Here is a 15,026-nt window from a genome sequence, read left to right as displayed (position 1 = left end):
GTCTCAGCCTCGCCGTCTACGCACTGTACCGTGTATTGCTTTCACGCGCCGGGTGCCCTGAGCAAACTGGCTTTTCCGCCTCAACTGGCAGGCCATTCCCCCAATCCCAACTCCGCAGAATCAATCACGTCAGGGACTTTTGCCCGAATCCGATGCATAGCTCCGAGTAAACGACAAAACTCTCGCGTTGGTGGAAATATTGGCTCAAAATAACCTCCTTTGAAAAATCAATTTCACCCCCAAAATGGATATATCCGAAATTGTTTTTTCAAATAGGGTTATTTCATGCTGAACTTTTACTTAGGGATGTAACACTGTGTATATGGATAGATAAAAACCTTCACGCTAGTATTTCTTTAGGGAGAATGGGAATGCTCCTTGGTCGAGCTCGAAGCTAGAGAATTTGCTCCAAAGTTAAATGCCATTAAGTTTTCGTCCCTCCGCTGACATCGTCGGGTATGCCGTATGCCCCTAGTCTCATAGACTATCATTGGCTGCCACCACCACTTCCTGTGGGAGACTGCCACCATTGCCCTCGCTATCGCCAATAGGATCTTACCAGAGCTCGATCAATGGTATTCATGTATTTAAGCAAAAAGAGAAATAACAAAGAATGTGTTTGAAATTTTAGTGGATGGTATGGTGTACCGATCTACTTTTTCTTATCAAAGGGAGCAACTCCGGAGAGAATGATCGGAGCTGCTACTGTTTGCAAATACCAACAATTTATAATTAAATCCCATCATCTAGAAATCCCAAACATCCTTTTTTGGGAGAAAGTTGAGACTGTTTTACACTTACGTGGCTACTACTACTTGTTACGTAAAACAAGAAGTTGGGAGGAACGAAAAGAAGAAACAAGTTTAGATTCATATAAACATGAAAGTCCTCAACTTTCCTACTTGAGAACCGGGTTGTGGCGGAGGATGTTGTTGTGCGCCCAACCAACAATCTCCGTCTGGAGTGATTTCCTTGTGTCTCACCTCTCCTACTTAAAGAACCGCGGAGCTCCTACCCTACCGGGTTCAGAAAAGAAAAGAATACGTTGAACTAGGCGGTAGCCCAAGAGTAGGAATTTCTGGCTCGTTGTCTCTAATGATCCTTAGAAATATGTTTGTAAATTTAAAAAAAGTTGTACTACCTCCATCCTAAAATAACTTTCTCAACACCATATCAAGGTAGTGTTGAGCAAGTTTTTTATGGAACGGAAAGAGTAATCCAAATTCTGGATGTATACTCAACGACGTGCCCTGTAAACACGTAAAACCTCATTTGAAATAGTGTGTCTAACGAGATGCGCGGAATTGGAAGGAAGATGGATCCAAGTATAGTGAAAGGTGCATATTTTCTTAGCCGTAAAATCTCGTAAGATTTTGTCATTTAGTCTAAGACCAAAATTCAAATAACTCAGCGTTGCGATTTTGCGTGCTTGTAGGGCCATCATTGGCTGTTACACTATTTTATAGATTTTTTCTTCAAAAAAATTAAGTGTGGTTTTCGAACTCTTTAAACTAAAAAAATTCAAGCAAGTATGGTTTCCTCTATGCGTGGCGACAAGATGAGACGCGGCCCTATGGATGGCTATTTTGAGGAGGGTGCCGGTGGAGATGGGGTAAGGGCATCTCCAGCGCCGCGACGCAAACGGTCGTTTTTGTCCAACATGATCGGAAAAGCGTCTGGGGCCTGCTCCAGCGGGACGCAAAGTGACCGGGCCGTCCGCGAAGACGCAAACCTGCCCCAAATATGCGCCAGGTTTGCGTCTCCGCGGACGCTCGGCGGTTGCGGAATCTGTCCGCCTTGGGTACATTCGGGTCCGGTCGGCAGTGACTAGGTAAGCAAAAGATTTTTTTCATTACTATTGATTGGCCAAAAGGACCATCTTTACAGAGATGGTTAGTCGAGTTAACCTAAAACTACAACGGCCGTACCTACTCGCCGTCGCGCGGCCTACACCGGCCTCGGTTACTCGCAGTCGCGTACCCTACTACTGGCCGCCGGAAGGGTCGGCGCCGTCGTCGAAGCGGGAGCGCTTCACGCACTCCGGGCGCCACGCACGGCGGCGAACGGACATCTCGTCCTGCCGCCTGCGCCGTTCGAGGGCCTCGGCCAGGGTGCTGTCCCACAGGGCCATCGCCTGGCCTCCGCCACCTTGGCAGCCGCCGCCTGGGCCGCCGCCGCGTCCTCGTTCGCCTGGGCCGCCGCCTGGATCGCCGCCAGGTCGGCGACGAATCAGGCCCCGTCCCTAGCTGCCGCCACCACTTCGTCCCTGGCGGCGATGGCGGCCTCCAGCTCGCGGTTCTCCTACTCGACCCGCACGGGAGAAGGGCCCCTACGCTGGAGCGAGTCCAGGTCGGAGCACATTAACCCCCGAGCCATGGCTATCGCATAGCTGTGGGCTTCCTCCTCCTCCACCCAAGCCTGACGACGCTGGGCGTCCCCAGCTAGGGACTCGAAGGACGCGAGCAGAATCCGCTGTTCGCCGACGGACTCGAAGCGCATGGTCACGGGGACGCCGTCGTCCGCGATGTCGTGGATGACGGCGTCGGTCGGAGGGGCCGCGATGGCCGCCCGCGCCTCCGCGAGCTCGGCCCCGGCGCGTCGGCGAGCTCGGCCATGGCGTTGGCGATCTCCGCCCTGGTCTCCGCGAGGCGCCCTTCCGCGCGCTCTGCCGCCTCCGCCTCCGCGACCTCCGCCTCCGCCGCCGCCACCTCCAAGTCCAGCTGCTGGACCTCAACGCCGGCGGCGGCTACCTCCTCCTCCTCCTCCGGGTGGAGCTGGCGGCACATGTGAACAATATGCTCCCAATTCATGTGGTCAGCCATGGATGGATGGTAGCTTGAGGTGTGCCCGTCGCCCCCGCCGGTGTCCACCATATATAGTCACGGCGGGGCGGGAAACAGCGTTGGTGCGCAGGGCGTTTCCCTCGCGCGCGAAACGCTGGCGAAACTTGCCAATGTATTGGCAAGCGCGGCGTCGCGCGGGAACAGTTAATCGCCGGCGGCAGTATTCGACGGGACGTAAAACACCATTAGCGAGCTTGACGCCGTTCCCGGTTAAAAAATGCGTCCGCACCGCTGGAGGTACCCAGACGCAAACGATCACGCTGGGTCACGTGACGTCCGCGGGCCGACGCAAACGGATATTTCGGACGTCTGAAATCGTGGGCCCGCTTGAGATGCCCTAAGATTGATTAAAATTTTAAGCAAGTATGGTTTCCTACTCTGCGGCTAGCGACAAGAAGAGACGCGGCCGTCCAGGACCAAAAGCTCGGGCGATCCGTACCGCACCTGGGTCTCCGTGCAGTTTTGCGTGTGACGGTAGCCAAGAGATGTGGTTTGTTTCACCAAACCGGAGAGGTGCCCTGCGCGATCGGAAAAGGCAGTTAAAAGCTTTCCGCGCAGAGCGAAAAGCAGAAAAGACACAGTTGCAGGCAGGCAGGCAGTAACTCCGGCGCGGTAACTCCAGGCACCTACCCAGCACCCACACCTGGCTGCCTCCCATCCCAGCCGTCCGCCGCCGTACGATCAGATCGCCGCCGTCGGTGGCGCTTCGCCTCCAACGGACTCCTGTGTAGACCGGCGTCCCGCACCGTGGGCCCCACGCGGCAGTCTCAGCAGGAAAATATTCGGTCGTGTATCCTACGGCTCGAATCCTCGCTGACGGGTCGGTCCCGCGTAAAGGGCCTTTCGTTTCTGCACCGTGCGGCTGCCCATTCCGCGTCACGAAACGTGGGCCCGCGTGTGGTGGGGTATGGTGTTCAGTGGGTGGGAATGGGAGCGGCTAGAGGAGGCGAAGAAAACGGACGTGAGCAGTGACTCGCCGCTCTTTCTCTCTCCCATCCCACTACTCATCATACCTCCTGTGTTCAGAGCGTGGGCGTATGAGAGAGAGAGAGAGAGTTTTTCGGCTTCCCCAAATAATCCTGTGTGGTCATGTGGGTTTTGTGCTGGAGGAGGAGGAGGTGGGGGTTATGCTAGTCGCCGCCGGGATCAAAAACCCTAGGCTGCCGACGGCCGCCTGACGCGACGCCAGGGCTCCAACCGCGCGCCGCGGCGAGGTACGCGTGCTTCACGAACCACTCGCCCTCTGTTGGGTGTGATTTTTTGGGGGTTCCGCGCGATCGATTGGCGACGCTTCCTGGTACGGATTCGCGGTGGGGAATGCCTGCCTTTGGCGGTGATTTTGGTGCGATTTTTTGGGGCTGTTTCCGCTGAGTTTTGCTTGCGCCGCCCTTTCGTGTGTGTTGTTTCCCCTCCCCTTTCTCTGCGCTGGATTTTGATTTGGTTCGTTGGCCGCGTTCCCTGTCCATGATTGGGCGTATCTCCGTACACGCGGTTAAGGTGGAGATTTTATTCCTTATCATTTCCTACGCCTGATAATCGTCCTGCTGGGGAGCGGAATCGCTGCGTCCTTCTCGATTTTTCTGCGGTTTTTGTTTCTGCTCAAGTGCTCGAGGTTTGCTTGGATTGGGGGCAGTTTAGCGGCCTACTTGGCCGCTCATCTGCGCCGTGCCACCCGCCACTCCTCGCCGACTTCGGGTCCACACTCACCACCACATCCACCTCCAGACGTTCGACAGCGGGCGAGGAGACGCAGGCGTCTGCTTCCCGGCGGTGCGTTCGCGTGACGGGACATCTCCTCCATCTCCCGTTCCCTCGCGATCCATCTCAAACGGCAGCGGCTGCTGTATTTCCGGGGGTATTATTTTCGAAACTTGGCTCATCAGGGAGTTCCGAGGGTCGTGCGCAGCGCACTACTACTAGTATTAGCGCTCCGTAACAAACTGAGACTGCAATTTGAATTTCGACAAGAAACCGGGGGAATTTAGGAGGCCCTAACCGCCCAGGTGTCGATCCACTTTCTGTGCACGATTGTGGGCATGCCTGCGCGTATCCTGTTCCCTTGCATCGCTAGTTTCCATCGTGCGTCTGTTTTGTTGCCAGTAGTAGTGCCTAAATTGGAGCGTACCTGGTTATGCTTTTGGCTTCTGCGAGGTTTCCGGTCTCCTCCGATATGTGCATGGTTTTCTTATTTTAGTTTCCCCAATTTCGTGGCGTGGGTGTTTATTCATGTATCTGCGTTTTCAGTTTCAGAGATTGGCGTAAGGAAACAAATTTGGGGTACATTGAGAATTGCTTGAGAACTATACAACTAACTTAATGTTATACTGATTTGGTCGAAATTGCAAAGTAGAGCCAATTGTGAAAAATCAGGGCAGCCGAAAAGTAAGTATTAGCCAGTGTTTCTCTCACTCCTTGTGCAACTTCAGTAAGCAGGTGATCAGGGCAGTCATTGGCAATAATGTGCTCGTATTTAGGATGGTGGTGGCGGTTGAGAGGGGACAACACCAAATGCCAAGTAGCTTCAAAGAGATTTCAACACTGGTTTACGAAAACATAACACTACAGTATACCATAGGCACCGCATGACGTACAATTGTGCGGCCCGATCAGCTATTTACTTGGAAGAGGAGCGGCACATGTTTTTCTAGTTCACTGTTTACAGTATGAAAATTTTCTTTTGGTACTTTGTCATTACTTCATCTCAGTATCAAGCAGCTTCAAAACACTGTTATACCGTCCTATGATGGACAATTGCATGAGCCAAATGGCTATTTACTTGACAAGGGGCGGTACATCTTTTTTCTTGTTGGCTGTTTATAACATTATTAAGTTCTGTACTTCGATATTACTTCATCTCAAACAGTTTGTGTGAAACATGTACAGCGCTACAATGATGATAATCAGATATTTCTGTGGTGCTTAAACAGGTTTTATAAACAAGAACCTGGTGCTGATACCAGATATGGCTGAGAATGCTGATGAAGATAGTTCCAGCGGCATTGATTTGATTTGTGCCTTATGTGATAATGGTGGTGAAATCGCAAGGTACATGCTCATTTGTTTTCTGTTTTATCTGCATTGAACAAAGTGTAATGAAATAATCAATCTCAGTTGGGAAGCTGTCAGCCTATATTACGGTTGTTATGCATCACATATTGATTTAGCCCAATTTTGTTACAGAATTCTGAACTTTTGGTTTTAGATTGATACTAAAACTATTGCATGTGAAACAAGATATGATTTTTTAAACGAAGTAAAACCATTGTTAACCACTTGCATGCATCTGCTATGGGAGTATGGGTAAAACGGGAGAATATTGTTGCTCCAAGTCCAAGCTTAAATAATTCTTTTCTTGCAATAAAATGCGGATGCTGTTTAACAAGAATGAGATGCTTTGATCTACAAATTATTATAAATAGCCGGCTGTTTTGCGTGGTGAAGGAAAGTTGTGGAGGTGCAGTCATGCCTGGCTATATGTGTATTACAATTGGATGGTTGAATCTTGATCCACTTGTGCTCAATTGGAGTAATTTGTTCTGCTTACCACCTTCTAGATGCTATGTTCTGCATTTTTTCTGCTGGCTGGCTTAACCGCTTAAGCATCATTTTCTGTTGAAATCTGTTCCTTCAGATATATCTATATTGTGTATTTTGGTTCCATTGAGGCCTTATTTACTTCTCTGGTATTTTGGTTCCATTAAGGCCTTATTTTGGTGAATCCCTCCATTTCTCACCCAATCCCCTCAAATACACTTCAATCACAATACACACTAGTATGGTGGAGAGTTTTTAATCTATACAAAAATGAAAGGGTTTGTGGGGAATATCTTGGGATTATCCCATCCAGTACCTGCTTAGTAAATGCACTATTGGTGATTTTTGGGATACGGGATAATCCCCTCCAATCCGCTGGAATACACTAGAAGTAAACAAGGCCTAAACCTATGAGTGTCTTCATATTTTGGAACACTCATTTTGGTGCCATTTGTTCTGCACTTCTGCTGCCTCATTTATAGCATAAATCGTGAATTATTACTTTAGATTATCGATCATGTGGATTAATCTGCTCTTCTAATTCTTCCTTGGTTTCTCATTCTTGATGTGCGCTTCTGCTAAACTGTTTACAGCTGTGAAGGAAAGTGTCTGAGGTCGTTTCATGCAACAAAAGATGCTAGTGAAGACTGCAAAACGTTGGGCTATACCAGGGACCAGTTTGATGTATCTATTCTGATCCTCACACTCCCGAATGAAACCATTTTTACTTACTTCACCTATTCCAGGAATCTTTTGATAAACTTTTACATATCCACAGGCGATGAAAGTTTTTCTGTGCAAGAATTGTGAACATGAAAGATATCAATGTTTTGCTTGTCAGAGGTTGGGTTCAGCTAAAACAGATCCTCCTGAGGTTAGATCCCTATTACCTCATAGCTGTGAGAAATTTCAATCACACTAGTTGGCCGCATACTCAAATTTTTATTTCTTGTAGGTATTTCCTTGTGCATCAGCAAGCTGTGGGCACTTTTATCATGCTAAATGTGTTGCAGAGTTACTCTTCCCTGAAAATGAAGGAAAAGCGACTGAGTACACGGCAAAGATAATCAATGGGGCGAAATTTGCATGTCCAATCCATAGATGTGATGTTTGTAAATATGGTGAAAACAAGGAGGTTATGGAGCTGCAGTTTGCTGTTTGCCGGCGGTGCCCGAAGTCGTATCATAGAAGATGTTTGCCAAGGCAATAAAAACGTGTTCCCTTATTTGTGCCTGCTTAGTTTGCTTTTCTTGTTTGCTGTCTACTAACTAATACGTATATGTAAATAGGAATATTGCCTTTAATGACATAATTGAGAATGGTATTTGCCTTCTCCAAAGGGCTTGGGATGGTCTTCTGCCCAACAATCGCATCTTAATATACTGCCTGTAAGATTCGTTTCCTGTAGATATTTAGTTTGCTCATTATTCATGTACATATTTCTGACAAGATTATTTTCTTTGTCCAGAAAGCACAATATTGATCCAAAACTCCGGACTGCTCCAACAGATCATATTAAATTTCCTGTTGATCCTTCTATCACTAGAAAATCCTCCAATGTGAATGGAATGAAAAGGGTCAAGATACGACGCCTTGAGGACTGCCTCGTTGTCCAATCGTCCAGTACCAAAAGACCGTTTGGTACAACGACTTGTTCCTCCTCCATCAATTTGATTGCTACAAAAAAGAAGGTTCCTGTGTCTGGAGGTACAAAACTTTGTTCCGGTAGGCCTTTGTTCGGAGAAAAAGCATTTACGCAGGTCATCCCCATTAGCTCGTTCCCTGAGGTTGACATACACACCGCGACGAGGTAAACATATCACCCTTTCCTTTTGTGTTCTTTATTCAGCTGTTTATGGTCTTGAGATGCAAATTCAAGTTTACTGGTTGAATACTTAAATATGTATAAAAGTATATATACTTGCCAAGTTGCCATGAAATCAATTTTACTTGATTTCTCTACAAAGTTATATTTCCTATCCTAATTATAATATTCGAGTCAGTGGCTGTTCATTCACTCCTTGTGTAGCTTTCTTTGTCTGATAAGTTTAACCATACACCTACGAGCATAGCAGCAAGCTACCATCACCACTCCGTTCCCACTCCGCCCCCGAGTGAATTAATTTGACATTTAACTTGAGTACACTATGTGTTACATTTTTTTTAGTTCTGCAGCTTAGCACGAGTGTCTTCCTAGTTTCATAAAGTTATATATTTGTACCATTGAGTGAAAAATGTGCTAAAAGAATGTCATCAAAACTGTATGTTTGAGAGCATCAGAGGTTTGTATTTGGGAATGGCAGGGGCGCTAAAATTCTTGTACTTATAGGGTTAAGATGATTTTGGATGTTCGAGTTTAGTTGTAAAGTTAGTGGATGGCAATAAGAAAAGCTAAGGTTCACATAACCACTTTGTAAATTTAAATAAGCAGTTCCAAAACAACCATTATTTGTGATGAGATATAACCTGATGTGAATGGGTGAAATGGTGCTCCTGAAACACTTGGATTCTTGCAGAATAGTTGTGCATCTCAAATCTCAATGCTGCCGTGTTTCTTACATTGCCATAACCTGTAACGCAACCAAGACTAACTTAGTGGTAGTCTTTCAGGATTTATGAGTTTGCTCAGAAAGCATCATCAGATATAACTATGAAGGATGTACAGAAAAAGCTTGTGGTTTCATCTACATACACATCATTCATGAAGAACACTGACAAAGTTACATTGGGAAAGGTGGAAAGATCTGTTGAGGTACTCTGCTGTACTTTCTTAGAAGCAGTTGCTTGAATTTGGTTGATTCTAACGTGTATTCTTGGCAGGCTGTTAAAACAGCTGTTCATATGTTAGAAAATGGTGCAGCAATAGAAGATGCGAAAGCTTTTTGTGCACCATATGAACTGTTCCAAATTTCAAAGTGGAAGGTACATGAAACTGTTTGAAACAGCTATGATTTGAATATATCAGAAATGAAGACTAGATAGTTGGCATGCACATGCAACTTTATGCATTCGTTTCGACCTTGCATTTTTAGGATCGTATTATTTTCTGTTTGTATTAATTACAAAGACATTGAGATTATCTGGCTGCAACATTAGAATTAGAAAATATATTATGACTCTGCGTAATGATATATCATATGCAAGATACATGCATGCAGTTTATTCTCTGTTATAGCAAGCCTTTAATCACAATATACATGATATGGTGAACTATTACCTGCAGAACAAGCTGAGCATATATCTTGCCCCGTTTCTTCATGGCATGCGCTATACATCTTATGGGCGTCATTTCACAAAACTGGACAAGCTTGAGAAGGTAGGCCTACATACTATTTAAAAATATCTTTGTTTATTCCTGCTACACATTTTTGTGGCAGTAACTTGTCATGTTGGCATTTCTGAATAGTGCTCTGACATGAAACTGCCCTGTTTGCCATGTTGCATTTTGTGCATAACTGGATGTGGCTATCGTTCATTGAATATCTTGTCTTGGTATGGTCTGATTACAAGTTGGCATCCTTTTTTTTCATTTACTCCGGTTAATGCTCAAATTACTTAAATGAGAATCTGCTTTTAAAATTTGGGTTGGAAATCCAGTTTCGTGCAACTTTGACACGGTTTTCTTCACAGTGAGATTTACTCCCGATCCCGAAGTTCAAATAACTTGCATGTTTTAATCTACACACGACTGACAATGAAGTTGGCATGATATGGTAAAATTCAATCATGTTTTCGACTACCAATTACACTAGGAAGATACAACTGTGTTGAAATTCATATATTTTAATTTGCACTTGGTAGCATCATTTTTCGAGATTTTTTTGTAATATTTGGTCGGTTAAGGGCTGGTTATCTTTATTTGGTGTAGTCTTTCATCTCTTGAATCGAGTAGTTGGAAAGCCTTCCTATGATTAAAGAGGGGTTTTGCTTAAGGGTTCAACAAGAACGAACTAAGTCTTCCCCCTCGACTCTTCTCCTCTCCCCTTGAATCATCTATCCCCATATCTTGTTCTGCCTAGAATCTAGACATGCACATGCTGTAGTCTTAATTATTAAGCCTTGCATTAGGGTAAAGGAAGAAGTGCTACTTGGGTAATGTAATTTCTTTTTAAAGATATTTTGAAAGGTCTTATTCAAGAATTCGGGTTGGAAATCCAGTTTCGTGCAACTTTGACACGGTTTTCTTCATAGTGAGATTTACTCCCGATCCCGAAGTTCAAATAACTTGCACTTTTTAATCTACATATGACTGACAATGAAGTTGGCATGATATGGTTAAATTCAACCATGTTTTTCACTGCCAATTACACTAGGAAGATACAACTGCATTGGAATTCATATCTTTTAATTTGCACTTGGTAGCAGCATTTGTCGAGATTTTTTTTGTAATATTTGGTCAGTTAAGGGATGGTTATCTTCATTTGGTCTAGTCTTTCATCTCTTGAATCGAGTAGTTGGAAAGCCTTCCTATGATTAAAGAGGGGTTTTGCTTGAGGGTTCAACAAGAACGATAAGTCTTCCCCCTTGATTCTTCTCCTCTCCCCTTGAATCATCTACCCCCATATCTTGTTATGCCTAGAATCTAGACATGCACATGCTTCATCGTAGTCTTAATTATTAAGCCTTGCATTAGGGAAAAGGAAAAAATGCCACTTGGGTAATGTAGTTTCTTTTTAAAGATATTTTGAAGGTCTTATTCAAGAAATTGATGTAACTATGGTTAATGTTAGAAATCATCTAGATCACTTTTTCTTTTTGTTGGTTAAAAATATAATTCTAGGTAAAACCAATATATTTTGTGGTAAAATTGCAATCTGCATCTCGTAATTTGATACCTGATACACAAAACACAAATGTTACTACATGGGTAATATATTTCTTGTTCAAGAATTTGGTGTAACTAATATTGGTGTAAATTGTTCTATATTCTGTTTTGTTGTAAACAGAATTCTAGGTCAAACCAAGATAAACTCATTTTGATGTAAATTTGTAATTTGCACCTCCTAATTTGATAACTGATGCAGCAAATAGCAGGGTTACTATTTCCTTACTTTTTAAGAACAGTCAGCAGGTATTTCGATCATGCATTGGAATTGTAGACATTACCTGTTTCTGAGGCATGATCTTAGAACTGAAAAGTGATGCAACACATGATCTAAATACCTGATGTTTTGTGCACAGCTGGTGTCAAATTAGGTGGTGCAAAACTACAGTTTACTCTTTATAAGAAGACCATTTCTTCACAAACTTCTTGTATTTTGTTGAAATATGACTTGTATACAAAAACATTATCAATAAATACAGATTTCCAAACAGCTCCTTATTTAAATAATACGTTGCTTCCTGTTCCTAACTGCATTCTCAGTCTGTCTTACTAAAGTAATTTGGTAAATTTGTGCAGATTGTGGATAAGCTACAGTGGTATATTCAAAGTGGCGATACGGTAAATATCTTCTTTGGTTCTCACTTGATTCTCACATCTGTGAACATGTATAAAGTGATGCACCCTATTATAGTCCTCTTCTATGTCAAATATAAAGAAAATCTGTTATTTTGGTTATTCAATCACCAAATACAACATATATGCTCTGTCCATAAGGTGGTGATCCCTCTGTAAATTATTTTTTAGCTCAGCAATTGTTTGAAATAGCATTGTATTACGTGTAAGTTTAGGTGGAGCTATTCAATTTCTCATAGTCAGCTGACCATCGGCACACCCCATCGCCCCAATATCAAATGGCTACCATCGGTTCTGACACCCTCAAAAAGTGTCGGACTCACATGTAGGCCCCCAACCTTTTGGCCTGGTTAGGGGGTGCCAGGACATGTCTGGTCACACCCGCCACGCCAGATGAGGGTCGACCGGCCCACATGTCATTCACTCTGCCTAGGGTGCCTAGGTCACCGTGGGCCACCATTCTTCAGGTTTGAGTCAAGTGGTCTCCATTGCCGCGATTGTCTATGGCTATGTTGTAAAGCGCCGGTTCAAGCCATGTTTTTGTTCTACTCCGTATTTTTTTTTGGCAAAAAACCTTCAATAGTTACAAATTTGCAATATAATTCAATGAAGATGTTTTTTATTTGACAACATCCAATTTTGTCAATTACAACATCAGATTCATGTGCCTGTTTTGGATCTTATAGAAATTACAAAAGACAAGCGGACACTTGTCCTGTCTGAATTGGGGGTGTTGCCTCTTTGGGCACCTGCCCTCATTGGTCCAGACATGGGTTCCCTCAAACCGGACACTATTTGAGGCGGTCCAAACATATTTTGAGGGGCACCGGTGGAGATGCTCTAACAACTTATTTCTGGGTTCAGAAAACTAAAACCAGCCTTTTCGTATCGTGTATAGCTAGGTACTGGCGGACAACAAGAAAGAAGTAGTGCCAAAAATCTTGTCACATTTGTATTTTCAATAATTATACACAATTAGATATCATCATTGTTTGCAAGAACAATGACCAGCTGATTTTGTTTCATTAAAACTCCTTGCTTGTTTCATTAAGTTTTGACTTAGGAAAAAACCACAACCTTAATTATTTTGGAATGGACTGATTACCTTTTTGTAATATATGCCATATGATCACCTTCTTGATTTTTTCATTCTTCCATTAATTATAATCTGCTTGGACTATTTTCCATTCTACATTAACTAGAATTTCCTCCGCTTGTCTATTCATGATTTGTAGTCTCTCTTCATCTTTCTTTCGGAACATTCGAAATTAACTGTACCACTTATTTTATCGATCCAGATTCAGAACTGACCACAATATGTGATCAATAGAGCTGTTTATCATAATATGTGAACCTTATGCATTATTGTTGTTCTTATAGGTCGTTGACTTCTGCTGTGGTTCAAATGATTTTAGCACATTATTGAAGGAGAAACTTGAAGATTCTGGAAAGAATTGCTTCTATAAAAATTATGATCTCATCCAGCCAAAGGTTGCATTTCTCCTATCGTTTTACATGGTCCTTTTTTTTTAATCTTCAATAGTTTAGTTAATATTCCATGTATTAATAGTAAATTGGAGATATGGGTGCCTGACCAGGCGCCTAAACCACCTCACCTAATATTTTTTGCTACTACTACCTTATCTATTTTTTATAGCACAGCGGACTGATAAAACATTATAAAAATTTCTCCAGAATGATTTCAATTTTGAGAGACGAGATTGGATGACAGTTCAACCAGATGAATTGCCCGCTGGATCGCGATTGGTATAGCTGTGTTATTTTGTTAGTATCCATTATGCAAACTTCTAGATTTCGTATATTCAGTAGTTACTATTATCCGCAGATCATGGGGCTGAATCCTCCTTTTGGGTTTAGAGCTTCTCTTGCAAACCAATTCATCAACAAAGCTCTAAGTTTCAAGCCAAAACTGATAATTCTTATTGTTCCCAAGGAAACTGAAAGGTACTGCATCTCTCTCTTTATCTCCCCATAAAGCTTTTTGGTTGTTGTTGATCTCCAACAACATTTCACACTTGATGTTGCAGGTTGGATAAGAAATACCCACCTTATGAGCTAATATGGGAAGATTGTAATCAGCTCTCAGGAAAGGTACGTTTGGACAGTATTCTCCTTGAGAACTCACATAGTTCAGGCTGATGATATTTCTTTTACCCTGACGGTTTCTTTTGTAAAATTATGTAGTCATTCTATTTGCCTGGATCGTTAGATGCTGATAACAAGCAGATGGATCAATGGAATCTATCGCCTCCTCCTCTTTCTCTCTGGAGTCGTAGTGATTATGCTCAGAAACATCACGAGATTGCTAAATCAATGGGGCACCAATGCAGCAGAAAACCGTGCTATGGTGATCCACAGAGGGACATAGCAGGCATTGCATCTATGAGCACCACCGGCGATTTGGAAATGGGCAATGAAGGGGAGTCATACATCCATGACGAAGAAATGCAAGGAGAGGGACCAGCGAAAGCCTCTGTTATTGACCAGTTGATGATCGATACATACCATGATACCACTAGTTCTCCAGGTGACTACTGGACAGATACCAACGGCCGATCAGGGCAACCTTGCAACTATGATGTCCCAGGAAGAAGTGACCCTCCAATCCATGAGTATCTTGCAGAAAGGGCTACGGACTCTGACATGAGCATTTCGTTGTCAGGCTCTAGTGATTCTGGAAGAGAAAACCAAACTGTGTCAACCTCGGACGATGTGCCTACCAATCCACGAGCCTGCCATCATATTGGAAGTGTATCTGCCGAGCAACCAATTGACCCTGCCGATAGTGATGAGGTATCATCAGCTGATGTCCAGCATGATGGGCTGGGAGAGGCAGATTCTGCACCCCGAGATCCAGCTGGACTTCAATACCAAATCCTGGAAGACTCACCACCCGAGGAGGGAGAGCTGACTGATTCGCTGCCTGCAGATAGACATGCAGCTGGTGTGCCTCGGCTTATCATGTGTTGAAGTGGTAGAAAGATAGTACTAACCAGCTGCCTAGGGGCCTCGGCTTAACTTACAGTGAGAGCTTGTTTTGGTGTATGGCCAGCTTTATTTAAAATATGCTGAGGTTGTGTGGATACTAATTATGTACTGTCATTGTGGCTGCATGCTCTTCGGAGCCCCAATTTTGCCAAGACCGTCTTTTCGTTTAGTCGAGTTGGCAT

At 44.0% G+C, this 15,026-nt stretch overlaps 1 protein-coding gene across 1 annotated transcript; it reads left to right on the top strand.

Annotated features, from left to right (window-relative positions):
* Positions 1-5,749: 5,749 nt before the first annotated feature.
* LOC127316895 (protein ENHANCED DOWNY MILDEW 2) lies at positions 5,750-15,013 on the top strand. The gene is made up of 15 exons (XM_051347365.2): positions 5,750-5,888; positions 6,971-7,061; positions 7,156-7,251; positions 7,333-7,580; positions 7,667-7,765; positions 7,846-8,187; positions 8,988-9,129; positions 9,198-9,299; positions 9,601-9,693; positions 11,779-11,820; positions 13,216-13,326; positions 13,531-13,602; positions 13,682-13,800; positions 13,884-13,947; positions 14,041-15,013. Exons 1-15 carry the CDS (start codon positions 5,806-5,808, stop codon positions 14,824-14,826), a joined length of 2,490 nt encoding a protein of 829 aa, XP_051203325.1. The 5' UTR covers positions 5,750-5,805; the 3' UTR covers positions 14,827-15,013.
* Positions 15,014-15,026: the final 13 nt, after the last annotated feature.

Source organism: Lolium perenne, chromosome 7 (genome assembly GCF_019359855.2).
Source record: "Lolium perenne isolate Kyuss_39 chromosome 7, Kyuss_2.0, whole genome shotgun sequence".
Classification (NCBI taxonomy): Eukaryota; Viridiplantae; Streptophyta; class Magnoliopsida; order Poales; family Poaceae; genus Lolium; species Lolium perenne.
This window is presented reverse-complemented; position numbering and strand designations above follow the sequence as displayed.

What these genes read in the sequence shown, in the direction of transcription:
- LOC127316895 (XM_051347365.2), top strand. Translation starts at nt 5,806, where the DNA reads ATGGCTGAGAATGCTGATGAAGATAGTTCCAGCGGCATTGATTTGATT. An exon ending in CTAAAACAGATCCTCCTGAG is followed by an intron (nt 7,252 to 7,332) that starts GTTAGATCCCTA and finishes TATTTCTTGTAG; the next exon opens with GTATTTCCTTGTGCATCAGC. An exon ending in GTTCCCAAGGAAACTGAAAG is followed by an intron (nt 13,801 to 13,883) that starts GTACTGCATCTC and finishes TTGATGTTGCAG; the next exon opens with GTTGGATAAGAAATACCCAC.